This window comes from Felis catus, chromosome E2 (genome assembly GCF_018350175.1).
Source record: "Felis catus isolate Fca126 chromosome E2, F.catus_Fca126_mat1.0, whole genome shotgun sequence".
Classification (NCBI taxonomy): domain Eukaryota; kingdom Metazoa; phylum Chordata; class Mammalia; order Carnivora; family Felidae; genus Felis; species Felis catus.
In genome coordinates, this window is record NC_058382.1 from 5530574 (window position 1) to 5545803 (window position 15230).

The following is a 15230-nucleotide window of genomic DNA, read 5'->3' on the forward strand; positions in this document are numbered from 1 at the left end:
GAATGACCTTTTATTATTATTATTTTTAATGCTTTTTATTTTTATATTCATTCACTTCAGAGAGAGAAGAGAGCACATGGTGGGGGGAGAAAGGGGGTTCTCCCTCTCTGGCAGAGAGAGGGAGAGAGGGAGAGAGGGAGAGAGGGAGAGAGGGAGAGAGAGAGAGAGAGAGAGAGAGAGAGAGAAAGAGAGTGAGAGAATCTTAAGCAGGCTCCATGCTCACCATGGAGCCCAGTGAGGGGCTCAATCCCACGACTGTGAGATCATGACCTGAGCTGAAATGAAGAGTTGGACGCTTAACCAACTGACCCACCCAAGCGCCCTAAGGAATGACCTTTTAAAGCATCAGATCCTGGTGCTATTACTAGTCCAGACCTCACGAACTTCTCTCTTTCTATGGTTATTGTTCTCCCATCCAAGTACTAACCAGACCTGACCCTGCTTAGCTGCCGAGATCAGACAAAATCGGGCGCATTCAGGGTGGTATGGCCACAGACTTTATTGTTCTTTTTTTTTTTTTTTAATTTTTTTTTTAATGTTTTTATTTTATTTTTTGAGACAGAGAGAGACAGAGCATGAACGGGGGAGGGTCAGAGAGAGAGGGAGACACAGAATCTGAAGCAGGCTCCAGGCTCTGAGCTGTCAGCACAGAGCCCGACGTGGGGCTCGAACTCATGGACTGTGAGATCATGACCTGAGCCGAAGTTGGACGCTCAACCGGCAGAGCCACCCAGGCGCCCGTTTATTGTTCTTTTTAGACCTCCTATTACTCCTGCGAGTTGAGAATCAGTAAAGTATATTTTCCCACAAAACTTCCATATCGTCTGGCGTTCCAAACTGTCAGTGAATGTTTGACATCATGTTCTTCCTGTTACTAAAACTCTTTGAAAACCATTGGACTTTGTTCCAACTTCTTTGCTTACAACTTAAATTATGTTGTGGCTTTGGAGGTGTGAAGATTAAGAAAGGACTCACTTTTGGCTGGAAAAACTTCTCAGGGAAGCAGAGCATCTGGTGAGACACACACGCTTCACTGGCAGGCCCTCACAGGTCAGCCCTTAGCATTCTGTGCTCCCATGTGCGAGCCTTTCTGCTCCCCGAAATGTGGAAAAGAGCCTTTCCTAGACAGTTCAATGTCTCTTTGGAGCTGCTACCCGGAAACTTTTAATGTGTTTGAGAAATTAGCAACTGGGAAAAAGTTCTCCAGAAATGTTCTCAGTTCCCCAAGCGCATAATATCAATGTTGTTAACTGATGAAATGATAATTGCAGTTCTCAGGGGAGGTGGAGGTCACAGATCGACAATCCTTTATCTCAGGATCTGCCTCCCTCCCTCCTGTACACTTACTCACTAGCCATTATGATCTTCACAGGAGCTCACTGTCCAGACCGATGGTGTGTGGTGAGTATTTTGTTTCAGGCTGAGAGTTATAGTCTGTAAGGGAAGCAAGCATATCAGAAGTCCAAGTTAGTGACCATATTGGAAATTGGGATTCTTTCAGGTTTGGATGGGATCCAGTGCAAAAACCCCACAGGAAGGAGAAATTATCCCTTAAGTGTGAATTGAATGAGCAAATAGAAACGGGGGTCCTAAAGTCTGCAGCACTCAACAGCTCCATAAGTGATTTAACGTAATCGCCACTGAGAATAATTGTTGATGTTTAATTCAAGTAACAATAAAATCTGATTTTTAGAGTGCTTAAGAACTGTAGTTATGAAATCAATTGTTTTCAGCCTATCTTACAGGAACCATAGACAAATTCTTCAGAGTTATTAAAGTGCCTTAGAATACTTGCATGCTTGCAATAAAGAGTAGGGTGAATCCACAGGAATCGCCAATTCAATGAAAAACATTTTATCTGAAAGGAAATTGCTAGAATGCGAATGTTTTATCTAGCGTGCATAAGTAGAGAGCGCTTAATGAAGACAGTAATTGTGTTTCCCCTGAAAATACCCACTGTCTGTTGGTGTTCGTGAAACAGTTTTCTGCTTGAAGTTAAGGAAGCAGAATTTAAGGAAAAGGCAACTATATCTGTATGTCAGACAGAAGCTGTCAGACCCAAATCTACCTCGTGATCTTTTCTCTAATTTAAATTTATTCTAATACAAATCCAAAAATCTAAAAGTTACACTTAATGAAATACAGAAAACCCCATCCCTTACATCTTCTGTGTGTCTGATATTTTACAGTCTTTCATAAATGTGGCCTCACTGCTAATAGTCTTACTTCTAAAGTGTTAACAAGCAGACAGTTACATAGTCTGAAATTAGTGATAATTTAGTTTTTAATCCTATATGTTTTTATACTGGATTAGTGTTCTACAACCCACAGTTTAAGGCAAGACATGCTACTGTTCAGTGGTTTCCATATAGGTGCTAATATACTTGTCTTCCTGGCATAAAGGCAAATACGTTTTTCTCTTACCTCCTAATATGGAGCAACTCCTGAATTAATCAAGTCCAACCTGGTCCCAGGCAGGCTTCTGCAGCCCCCTACTGCAGTCAGCGCATCTACCCTGCCCTAACATCTCAAGTCTTCATTCATGATGTGTGTTGTCATCTAGAATAAGAAATCTTCGCACAGAAACTGAAACTTGTTACGACCAAAATTGGAAACTAAACATACCAGCGATATAAAACAAAATGGCAGGTATAAAAACAAAACTAAATCTTTATCTAAATTATTCAAAGAAAACAGCTAACCTAACAGACTTGGTTAGTTTGGCATGACTGCTAAGTGCCCTGTCTTTGCAACCAGCCCAGATGGGTTACATTCCCTATTTTCCCCTAAACAAGGTGTGAATTTAAACAAATACGGTGTGTCTATATTGTTCTGATCTTTATAATGAAATAGTAGTGCAGGTTTATAGATTTACAAGAGTAAACTAAGCTACCATGTGTATGGACTTCACAGCAGTTTTTACACGCAGTAAGTGATTTTATTTTTTTTTTAAGTTTATTTGTTTATTTTGAGAGTGAGAGCAAGCAGGGGAGGGGCAGAGGTGGAGGAAGAGAGAATCCCAAGCAGGCTCCGCACTATCAGCACCAAGCCCAAGGTGGGGCTCAAACCCACAAATCATGAGATCGTGACTTGAGCTGAAATCCAGGTACCCAGGTACCCCTAAGTGATTTTAAAAGTTATATATTCAGGGCTCCTGGGTGGCCCAGCTCGTATGTCTGACTTCGGCTCAGGTCGTGATCTCGGGGTCTGTGAGTTCGAGCCCCGCATCGGGCTCTGTCCTGACAGTTCAGAGCCTGGAGCCTGCTTTGGATTCTGTGTCTCCCTCTCTCTCTCTGCAAATGCCCCTGCTCATTCTCTCTCTCTCTCAAAAAAAGATAAACATTAAAAAAAAAAACTTATATATTCAACACTTGAAAGCATGTGTAGAAAAAAACACAAAACACCTATAAATACTTCTAAAGGGGAACCAATGGTAACTGGAGTATACTGAATTGCAGTGGACAAGATAAATGTAGCCTGTGCACCATAATCCCAAGCAGGGAGGATCTTATTCTGGCTCTAAAGATATTATCAGTCACTGCAAGCTGGCAGAATGGCATCCATGGATGTGGCCACTGGAACAATCTTCTTATCACAGACAGTATTTGGAACTCTTGGAAATTTCTCTCTTCTCTACCATTATCTCTTCCTTTACTCCACTGAGCACAGGCTGAGGCCCACAGATTTGATTCTCAAGCACCTGATGATAGCCAACTCCTTAGCCCTGCTTTCTAAAGGAGTCCCGCAGACAATGACAGCTTTCGGTTCCAAAGATTTCCTCAACGAAGCCAGATGCAAACTGGTTTTCTATCTTCACAGAATTGGAAGGGCCATGTCCATGAGCAGCATCTGCCTCTTGAGTGTCTTTCAGGCCATCATGATCAGCCCCAGAGACTCCACACACGCAAAACTTAAACTGAAGGCTCCCAAGCACACTGGCTCCTTTGTTTTCTTGTGCTGGATTCTGGCAATGCTGGCAAATATCTCTTTTCCCGTAAATGTGACTGGCAAATGGAGCAACGCAAACATCACCATGAAAAAGGATTTGGGATACTGCTCTGGCGTGGGCAATAACAAACTCATGTTATCCGTACTGGCAGCAATGTTATCATTCCCTGATGTTTTATGTCTGGGGCTCATGATCTGGGCCAGCGGCTCCATGGTTTCCATCCTGCACAGGCACAAGCAGCAGGTCAGATACATTCGTGGCAACAAACTCTCTGCTAGATGCTCCCCCGAGTCCACTGCCACCCAAAGAATCCTTGTCCTTGTGAGCATCTTCGTGTCATTTTACACCCTGTCCTCCACCTTCCAACTCTGCATTGCTCTTATTAATAATCCCAGTTGGTTGCTGGTGAACATCTCTGCCTTCATCAATGGATGTTTCCCAACTGTCAGCCCCTATGTTCTCATAAGCCACAGCTCCAGCCTGTCCAGGCTCTGCTTTGTCTGGCCAAGGAACAAAATCTCCTGATCTCATCAGAAGCGTATCAAGTTGTTTCTGCACAGCGTGTTTACTGTTTATTCACTCCTCTTCACAGAGTTGTGTGCACAGTGGTGATGCAGCCATATTACAAGAAATGTTGGACCACACTGAACTTATGCCCGATAACAAACCATAAATGCTAATTACTGTAAATGTAATACTATGTAATTGTCACATAAGTCCTTACATAATTGTTGGTCATGTTTGTAGTGGAGTAGTTCAACGTCTAGAAATAATAAAATGTGGGTCCTGACACAACCTGGATATTAAGGGGGTATCTTTGAGTATGTAACTTTCAATAGACAGAACACATTTATCCAGAAATTAACCAAGCATGGAATGTCTGGTAAAGTTCCGTGAAAAAGGAACAATATGTGAGCTGGCCATTCAGGAAACTGAAAAAACAAAATGTTCTCTGAGAAAAACGAAACAGAACGGGGTGAAGTGGAAACAGAAATCGAGTTCAGGTATTAGGTGTATTTGGGCTCAAGTTATGAAGTTAGTACATTTCAAGCTTACAGTGATGGTGGTCATTTGGAAGACCACTGTATAGAGGGAGATAAGCATACATTTTTTTCCTGTAGAAAGATCCAGATTAAACTGCAGTGGGAAAAAGCACACAGATTATACGGCCAATTTTTAACAAGACATCAGGCGAGTGGGAGACAAAAAGGCAAGATGTCTAGGATGCAGTGACATGGGTTTTGGCAACTGTACAGGATAGAGTTTTCTATGTAATGTGAAGATGACAAGTGTCATTTTGTTAAGAGTCCTGGGGGGCCTCATCTCACTTAGGAGGAAGTAAGCAGAGCTTTTCGCTACGACTGCAGGAGCTCAGGAACAGTCATTTAGAGGTAAAGTCAGGAATCCCATTTGTTTATATCCAGTGTGTGGCAGGAGGATTTCCACAGGAGCGAATGGTTATTTCTCAAGTGCAGAAAAATTTATAATGTAGCTATCTCTGTATTTACTTTATGAAACCGTAGTAAAATATTAGATTCAGTAATTTGAAAAGACAATTAGTTTGATACAACATTGATATGTTTAACCTTGTGGCACCAAATAGAGAACACATTTTTAGATGACAAGAGACACTTAGAAATATTTACCACAGGGGCGCCTGGGTGGCTCAGTTGGATAAGCATCCGACTTCAGCTCAGGTCATAATCTCTCAGTTCATGGGTTCGAGTCCCACGTCGGGCTCTGTCCTGACAGCTCAGAGCCTGGATCCTGCTTCCGATTCTGTGTATTGCGCTCTCTCTCTCTCTCTCTCTCTCTCTCTCTCTCAAAAATAAACATTAAAAAAAAAATTAAAGGGGCGCCTGGGTGGCTCAGTCGGTTAAGCATCTGACTTCGGCTCAGGTCATGATCTCACGGTCTGTGAGTTCAAGCCCCGCATCAGGCTCTGTGCTGACAGCTCAGAGCCTGCAGCCTGCTTCAAATTCTGTGTCTCCCTCTCTCTCTGACCCTCCCCCGTTCATGCTGTCTCTCCCTGTCTCAAAAATAAATAAATGTTAAAAAAAAATTAAAAAAAAAAATTAAAAAAAATATTTACCACACATTAGACCATGAATGAAGATGCACACATACACTTGTATATGTGTCTGTGCGTGTATGAACATGTATGTGTGGTGAGTTCTCAGATAATGTTTGTTATTCACTGAGTAATGGAACTGGACAACTGTACATTAATAAATGTCAAGAATAGCACTCAAAATAATAATCATGATGATAACCTACAATAAACTCTATTATGTGGTCTAGTTGGCAATTTGCTAGGCTAAAATGTCAACAGATTATATTTCATTATTTTACTTTAATCCTAATATTTTGCCCTTTGGAAAAAAAAATCCTACTGAACAGAATCAAACAATGTTAGACCATAACAAGAACAATTACCCAATTTATGTTCAGTATAATAGTGGTGAGTTAGGATTCGATTTACCAACTTATTGCATGTTCCTCATTACTCGTGGTCTATTTTCTTTTTTTTCTATCTTCTGTGTAAATGTTTAACAATTCTGTGTTTTACCCATTAACTTAGAAGGTTTCCTAACCAATATCTTAATTCTCAACCTAGAAATTAAGCACACGTTTAAACACAAATTATGGGGGTGCTTGGATGGCTCAGTCGGTTGAGCGTCCACCTTCAGCTCGGGTCATGATCTCGTGGTCTGTGAGTTCAAGACCCGCATTGGGCTCTGTGCTGACAGCTCAGAGACTGGAGCCTGCTTTGGATCTGTGTCTCCCCCTCTCTCTGCCCCTCCCCCACTCATGCTTTGTCTGTCAAAAATAAATGTTAAAAAATAAATAAACAAACAAAAACAAATTACGTTGTTATTCAATATCTCTACAATAGCACTGCAAGGACATGAAAGCATTAATCTACTTACCTTCTCCTGAATTTTAAAAAATCGGTATTTCAAAATGAGTTTTAAAGACCAATGTACAGGGATTAAGTACAGAGTCTGGCGAAACAGTACAAACGGAACAAACTTATATATCCATGCCCTAGTTCAAAAGACCAGCTTCTCAGCCCAAAATACCTCCTTGTAACCCTCCCAGTGACTCCATACCAGGGTAAACAGTAATGTGACATCTAACAGCACAGATCATTTTTCTTTCTTTTCTTTTTTAATGTTTTATTTTTGAGAGAGAAAGACAGACAGACAGACAGACAGAGCATGAGTGGGGGAGGGCAGAAAGAAAGGGGGACACAGAATCTGAAGCAGGATCCAGGCTCCGAGCTGTTAGCACAGAGGTCAACGCAGGGCTCAAACCCACGAACCATGAGATCATGACCTGAGCTGAAGTCGGACACTTAACTGACTGAGCCACCCAGGTGTCCCCAGACCACTTTTCAAAGTGTCCATTTGGCACTTTATAGAAATGGAACCATACAGAATAAAACCTTATGTATTTGGCTTCTCATTACAAATGCTGTTTGTGAACCCACCCTTACTATCATTAGGTCATCTATTAGCCTTAATTCCGTTGTGTGGACCCTAACATGTTAACAGATTCCATTGTATAAATATCTACCAATTGCTCCAGTCTTTCCACTCTCCATGCATTTGTGGGTGGTTTTCAGTTTGGGGCTATTAAGAAAAGCTCTGCTATGTAAATTCTAGCACTTGTGTTTTGGTGACACATGCACAAATTTCTGTTGTTTACAATATGGGGGTAGTGAATTTCATGGATCAGAGGTTTACATCTGTTCACTTTACTATTACTTTCTAACGTTTACTCATTTCGGGAGAGAGAGACAGAGTGCAAGTGGGGAAGTGGCAGAGAGAGAGGGAGACACAGATTCTGAAGCAGGCTCTGGGCTCCGAGCTGTCAGCACAGAGCCCGAGGTGGGGCTCAAACTCATGAACTGTGAGATCATGACCTGAGCTGAAATCGGACACTTAACCATCAGAGCCACTGAGGCCCCTCAACATCTGTTCACTTCAGCAAATACTTTGACATACTTTTCAAAAATGTTTTACCACTTTTTACAGCCATTACCATTTGTATGAGATTCCACATTTATCCACATTCTTCAGGGTGAGCTGAAGCTAGAGAAGTGTTAGTGTAGCAAACTCTCCAGGCGTCTGCCATCTGTGGGTGGGTGAGGATACAGCACAACTGCCTCAGCCCTCTGTTGTCAAAGTTTCACCAGGTGGATGAGTTCTTTGTTGGAAAGTTAGAGACATCAGTCTCAATAGCCCTGCCTAGTATGTTCCTTGTCTGCCAGTAGGTAAAGGACCCAACCCCTTAATAGACTTCCAGTATATCAGAGACAAAGCAAAACTCTGTGCCAGCTTCCGCCATTTGGAGTCTGTGACCAAGGCAGGCAGTCTCCATCTGGAAGACTCCGCTGGGGTTCAGACTCAGGTTTAACGTAGCAGGTAAATTGCTTTGGAAAAGCAGCCGTTAGCTTGCTACTGAACATTTGTCAAAAGTGAAGCCTGATCTATTCAGGACTTGTGACCATCTGGTGTGACATTCCCATGTGGATGAGTCAACTTAGACTCTAAAAGAACAAGGCAGAAAGGTCCTAAATGACTTGCTGGCTAAATGAAGACGGTATATTTAAGAATGAATTCTGACCAGCCTCAGCAACATCTCAGGGCTACAGAGCCGAGTCCTATCTGCAGCCGGAAGCAAAGCCCCTGGCACCGTGAGGCCCTCAGTCATCCCAGATTCCCCTCAATGTCTGGCACTGGTCCACTGATGGGTCAGCTAAAGCTGGAACCTCATATGGGTTCACCGGGCTGGATGTTTATCCTCAATGCCAAACATACAGAAATGTGAGCTGATGTGGTTGTTTTACTCAGTGGTCAGAATCCAGGATCTTGGCTTACTGCCCATGTCGGAGCTGTCTGACCTGCCACTTGAAAAACTATACACTGGGGGCACCTGGGTGGCTCAGTTGGTTAAGCATTCAATTTCTGCTCAGGTCATGATCTTGTGGTTCGTGAGTTCGAGCCCCATGTTGGGCTCTGTGCTGACTGACAGCTCAGAGCCTGGAGCCTGCTTCAGATTCTGTGTCTCCCTCTCTCTGCCCCTCCCCTGCTCACACTCTCTCTCTCAAAAATAAATGAACATTTTTTAAAGAATGGATTTTGGTCCTTGGGTTCAAAGACACTTTCTGCAAATATCACTGACTTAAGGTGGGGTTTCCCCCCAAATGTTTTATACCCTTGATCTCTTCTAGCAGTAAGGATTTCCTTATGGATAATTGTCCCAGTTTGGTTATATGCATCATAATATCTGTTCTGCCCATCACTACCTCCCACTACCTTCCCAGTGATTCATCAAGTATAAATACTCAAGGCCACAGCTTCCATATTTTCCCATATCATTCTATGGAATGAATCTCCTTTGCCTGTCTGCCAACAGGCCTAGGGTGTTATGGAAAGATGCAACCAAAAGATACAAAGAAAGTTATCCCACTTCTTACACTAACATGCATGTACATTAAAATGCTAATGTGCAAAATTAAATTTTTTTAAGGTTTGTTTTTTGAGAGACACAGAGAGAGAGAGAGAGCAGGGCGGGGGGGGGGGGGGGGTAGTGAGAGAGGGAGACAGAGAGTCCGAGGCAGGCTCCAGACTTTAAGCTGTCAGCACAGAGCCTGACACAGGGCTCAAACCCACAAACCGTGAGATCATGACCTGAGCCTAAGTTGCAAGCTTAACCGGCTGAGCCATCCAGGCATCCCACTAACGTGCAAAATTAATATGCATAACAGGACATCAGCAGAATGGAGGAATAGGAAGCAACCTGGACTTTACTCCCCTGTGGAGACAAAAATGGACCACATTACCTTGTGGAAGCTAGTGTCTCTCTGAGAAATAAAATAAACATTAAAAAAAATTAGAAAAACTGTAGACTAAGATTAAGGGCTGGTATCATTGTGTCGGTAAGTTGTACAAACAAATCATTGGGGCTGATATAATCGTCTGCGTCATTCAGAAGCCATGGTGAGCAAATGCCTGTTCACTGAAGAAACGGATGGTAGTCATGCTGCTGGTGAAGCTGGACATGTTTTTATTTTTTTATTTATTTTGAGAGAGAGAGAGAATGTGTACACCATGTGAGCCAGGGAGGGGCAAACAGAAAGAGAAGGGAGAGAGAGAATCCTAAGCAGGCTCTGCACTGTCAGCCTGGAGCCCGACACCAGGCTTGAACCCACAAACCATGAAGTTGTGACCTAAGCTGAAACCAAGAGTTGGGAGTTTTAAGTGACTGAGCCACCCAGGTGCCCCAAGTGGGACATGTTTTTAAAGCACCATTTGTGGGTCTGTAGGCGGACACATTTGTCTCATGTTTTGGAATTCCCTCACCTGTTTATCTCCAGCTTTATAAAGCCCCTTTACTCTGCATCCTAAAACTCTTTCTTCTTACATTCCCTAAGAATTCTCTTTCCCATGACCACTCCAGGCTGTTATGCAATCCTGGGGCTGCATCAGTCGTGTGAGGAAAAGGGATACTTAATCGGCTTTGTGTAAGAAACAGCAGGGGCCACATTACCTCACTTTTTCCACAAACCCTCCAGGTTAGGACAATAGGAGGCAAGGTTACAGGGGATGCAGGCAGGTGCAGAGGGATGATGTGGGACATTAAGAATTGCTTTTGGGGTGGTACTCTGGCTAGATGAGACTGAGAAGTGCCTGAATTCAGATACTAGGTTACTCGACCTGTAACGATTATACGAAGGCACACACATGTACAATGGCTCCCGCTGACCACACCATTTCACAGGAAGGTCCCACACAATATCCAGCTGAGCCTTGCAGGGTGGGCGCCACCCAAAGGAGCCAGCTGAGAATTAACAAAGGTCAAACAACATGTCCAAAGTCAGGACCCAGAAGTTCTGCCACCAACACAAGTACCAATCCTCCCATGACACCAGAACCAATCCTGATACCCCTCTTCTTGTCTCACGCTGCGTGAAAACAAAAGAATGTCCCCATTGCCTCCTTGAGGGCTGTGACAATCACCAATACCCCACGGTATTCTCCCAGAAGCACAGGGAGGGCCTGGCCCCTGCTCAGAGAGCATAGGGGTAAGGTCAAGATATGGGATTAGAGAACTACCAAAAACTGGTTGTCTTGTGTGGGGACGGCTTCCCTTCATGAGGCAGGAGCTGTTCTGTGTACCTCTACTTCTTCCGTTGTGAGTGTCCTGGGAACTCCTGTCTGGAACGGAGGGTTTCTTATCCTTGTTCTTAAGAAAAAGACGAAGCTTTGTTCATTCAGACATTAAGAGACTTTCAATGGTGCTTCTGGACTCATCATCCCCTTTCCTCAGACCATCTGCCCACTTCGTGCAGGATCAGTGCCGGTTCCAGAACAAAGTATCCACCAACACACAGGAAAGCAAACACTCTAAACACCAATCCTCTGGATGTACTCCTGTGCTCCTGACTCAGTTCTTAAAAGAAGAGCGACTAAATGTTATGTCGGGTGGAGGCATACCCACATTTACAGTGTTCTGGAAAATTCCCAAAGAGGCGATGTATTTTAAGAATGATTTCTGGACTCACCTGTAATGTCCTTTATTCCCATCTGAACACAGAGCTGCACGAGAACTTCATAAAAGCCACCGAACATCGTGTTGCCTTTCTTATTTTGAAGGAATTATAGACACACAAACTGTGTGAAGATAGTATGGAAAAGTCCTTGTAAACTTTACCCAGGTTCCTCAGAGAGTTACATGTTACATAATACAGCACAGTGTATGCCCCAGCAAGCAAATTTACATTCACAATCAGGGAGAAAATACTCCTATCCAAAAGCTGTCACTGTTCTGGAGATTCTTGTAAAGATGATGAGTAAGGAGTTGGCTACAAACAGGTGCCTGACACTCACATCTGTGGACCTTACCCTTAACCTATGAAGAAAAGGAAGATGTAATGGTAAGGAAGAGGGAAATTCCCCAGCATTTTAATCAGAATCTGTGATAAGGAGACCATTCCTACTGCCAAAATCCTGGAGGCCATATGTGCGTTCCCAATGATGCATGTCCTTCCTTTGTCCTTCCTTCCTGAACCATTGGCTACATTTACCATTTCAACTGAAATTCAGTATTCTCCACTTACCTTTACTACCCATTGAGAAATACTTACTTTACTTCTTTTTAGAGCCTTATCTATAATTCTGACTGTGACCAGTGTCCATTTATGTGTAGAGATTTATTCTAATGCCAATACCAATTATGCCTAAAGCTTCTGAGATCCTGTTAACTACAGATACTCAGATTGCAACAATTACACATGGAACCTGCCCCATGACCAAGTGGTCATTAAGTGGGACTGAATGATTGCAAGATTCACTCAGTAATAGTATGGTAACAGAGAGTCCTTTGTTTTTATGCTAGGAACAAAGCAGAGTAGCACCTGTCATCACAGCATTGAACTATTTCATATGATGCCCAAAGTTTGGTAGATAAAACACTAATATGCAATTATATCAAGGATGCAGGATACAAAGCTAAGGTACAAAAGTTAACTGCCTTCCCAGATACTAAAGATGAACAAGTGAATTGAAAATTGAAAACAAAATACCATTTACATTAGACCAAAACAAGAGGTTCCATCACAGACACTGTCATGGCAACATATGAAAGGTCTGTGATGAAGACATAACATGAATAACAGATTTTCAGCCAGAAGTCCAAAGTCAATAATGAAGTAACCTCATCAAGATATCTATCATTTTATTTAGGATGCCCTGTTTCTTTTATCTAAGTAAGTAAAATGTAAGCTTTTGTGAAACCCTAAATGAATCATGTGCTTTTTTTTTTAATGTTTATTTTTTGAGAGGGAGGGAGAGAAAGAGTGTGAGTGGGGAAGGGGCAGAGAGAGAGGGAGACACACAATCTGAAACAGGCTCCAGGCTCTGAGCTGTCAGCACAAAGCCCAACGCGGGCTCAAAGCCACGAACCCTGAGATCATGACCTGAGCCGAAGTTGGCCACTTAAACAACTGAGCCACCCACATGCCCCCATGTGCCTTTTATTAGCCCAGGTGCATCCCAGCTCACTGGGGCATTTCACAATGATACTAGTAATATATTCTTGGACTCTCCAGGTTGAATGTCATCCATAACAATTTTCTTCCATGTTAGATTCAAACCTACAATTTTGGAAATACATATTCATAAGCTGAATGTGTTTGAGAGTTATGCACTCCACAGTATATCCCAGATTATTTTTCTGGCTATAATGAAAATACCATAATAATGCAATTTCAAATTCTCACCCTCTACAACCTGCCTCGCCATTCATAAATATACACCATATGATTATATTTTGGCATGCCTTTTGTGCGGCAATGAGACCCATGTGTTGCACTGTTATATTAAATGACAACAGAAAAGTAGTAGGCATATGAAAAGAATTAGGAACTAAAAGAAAATTTCAGAAGGATAAAGATAACACAAACTACATTTTTGCTGGAGTGCTCAGGGAATAACTTGAAAAGCTAAGTCTTCATGAGTTTACTCTCAAGAATGAACATACACGGGGCACCTGGGTGGCTCAGTCAGTTGAGCATCTGACTTCGGCTCAGGTCATCTAGTGGTCTGTGAGTTCGAGCCCCGCGTCGGGCTCTGTGCTGACAGTTCAGAGCCTGGGGCCTGCTTCAGAATCCATGTCTCCCTCTCTCTCTGCCCCTTCCCTGCTTATGCTCTCTCTCAAAAATAAATAATTTAATTAAAAAAAAAAAGAATGAATATACACAATGGGAATTTTGATAACTAGAAATCTCATATTTACCCTCTAAAACATTTATGGTCACTTGGATTTGTGCTTACTGCACTGGAACAGGATGTCAGATGTCAAGAATGATGACTGCATGCACTGAAGTGTAAGGAGAATGTTTATTACATAATGATGCTTTCTCGGGAGAGCAGGGTAGGCTTCTCAAGTTCTGAAAATGGGTAGAGAAAGCAGGGAATGGGGACTACTTTTGTTATGGTGCATCCTGTGTGAGGCGGGGGTGATGGTACTCACTGACACTGTGAACTTATGACTCCTGCCAAGGGAAGGGCCTCTCGGGCGTCATTATTAGCTTTTCCTGCCCAGATGGGCAGAATGGTAAGAAGTTGTAATGATGCTTCACAAGTATCATTAGTCAGGCATCAAAAGTAGAGTCAGACTCTTTAATATAATTTACTCCTGACTGACTTGGTTGGGAAAGACCACAATCTTCCTCATGCTTCCTTTTGTTCCTGATGCACAAATAGCCCCCACTGCACAGTATGATTGTGGAAACTGGTTGTGAATTACTGTTTAGATCAACTACCTAAGATATTTTTAGACGATGTCCCAATTCTTTTTCTATTAAGTTCTAGTCTATTACTAAAACACATTCAGAAGTGATAGAATATTTCCCAACGACAAGCCTTTTATAGAGCTTTCACTTTAAAGGAGAATGGAATGAATGGAATCTCAAAATCACTCATTCCATTTTTCTACCAAGATACTAGAATCAGAGAGTGCCTGGGTGGCTCAGTCAGTTAAGCATCCAACTCTTCATTTTGCTGAGGTCAGGATCTCATGGTACATGGGATCAAGCCACCCGTTGGGGTCCACACTGAGTGTGAAAAAATAAATGAACAAATTCTTAAAAACTTTAAAAAAAGGTACTAGAATCAGAACATCTGTACTGAAACATGGCAAACTAGTTGATTCAGATAAAATTAACTTAAAATGAAATCAATAAATTTCATAGGAAATAAATCTGTAAGTTAGAAAACACTAAGGATTAACAATTTTTTACTCATTTCAAACACCTATCAGACTGGTCATGGGTTGCATGCAATATTATACATTCAGGATAAAGAACAAAGTCCACTGAAAAATCTGTCTCATCTCAAAGTTATCCTTGAGTACCTTGTCAGTTAATATTAATAGAGGGTATTTTTAAATTTGGTCTATGAAATGTTTTTTTTTTTTTTAATTTTTTGTTTATTCATTTTTGAGACAGAAACAGAGCACAAGCAGGGGTGGGGCGGAGAAGAGAAGGGGACACAGAATCTGAAGCAGGCTCCAGGCTCTGAGCTGTCAGCACAGAGCCTGACGTGGGTCCGAGACCCACGAACTTTGAGATCATGACCTGAGCCGAAGTTGGACACTCAACTGACTGAGCCACCCAGGTGCCCGAAATGTTTTCTTCAGCATTGTTTTCTTTTACCTTCTGTTGTTGTGGTGGGTGGTAATATGAAATTTGAAAATTCCTCAATATATTTAT

At 42.3% G+C, this 15230-nt stretch overlaps 1 protein-coding gene and 1 pseudogene across 1 annotated transcript; one reads left to right on the forward strand and one right to left on the reverse strand.

Annotated features, from left to right (window-relative positions):
* Positions 1-3553: 3553 nt before the first annotated feature.
* FELCATV1R8 (vomeronasal 1 receptor felCatV1R8) lies at positions 3554-4474 on the forward strand. Its single transcript, NM_001167480.1, has one exon. It carries the CDS (start codon positions 3554-3556, stop codon positions 4472-4474), a length of 921 nt encoding a protein of 306 aa, NP_001160952.1.
* FELCATV1R-PS65 (vomeronasal 1 receptor felCatV1R-ps65 pseudogene) lies at positions 11749-11978 on the reverse strand (annotated as a pseudogene).

What these genes read in the sequence shown, in the direction of transcription:
- FELCATV1R8 (NM_001167480.1), top strand. Translation starts at nt 3,554, where the DNA reads ATGGCATCCATGGATGTGGCCACTGGAACAATCTTCTTATCACAGACA.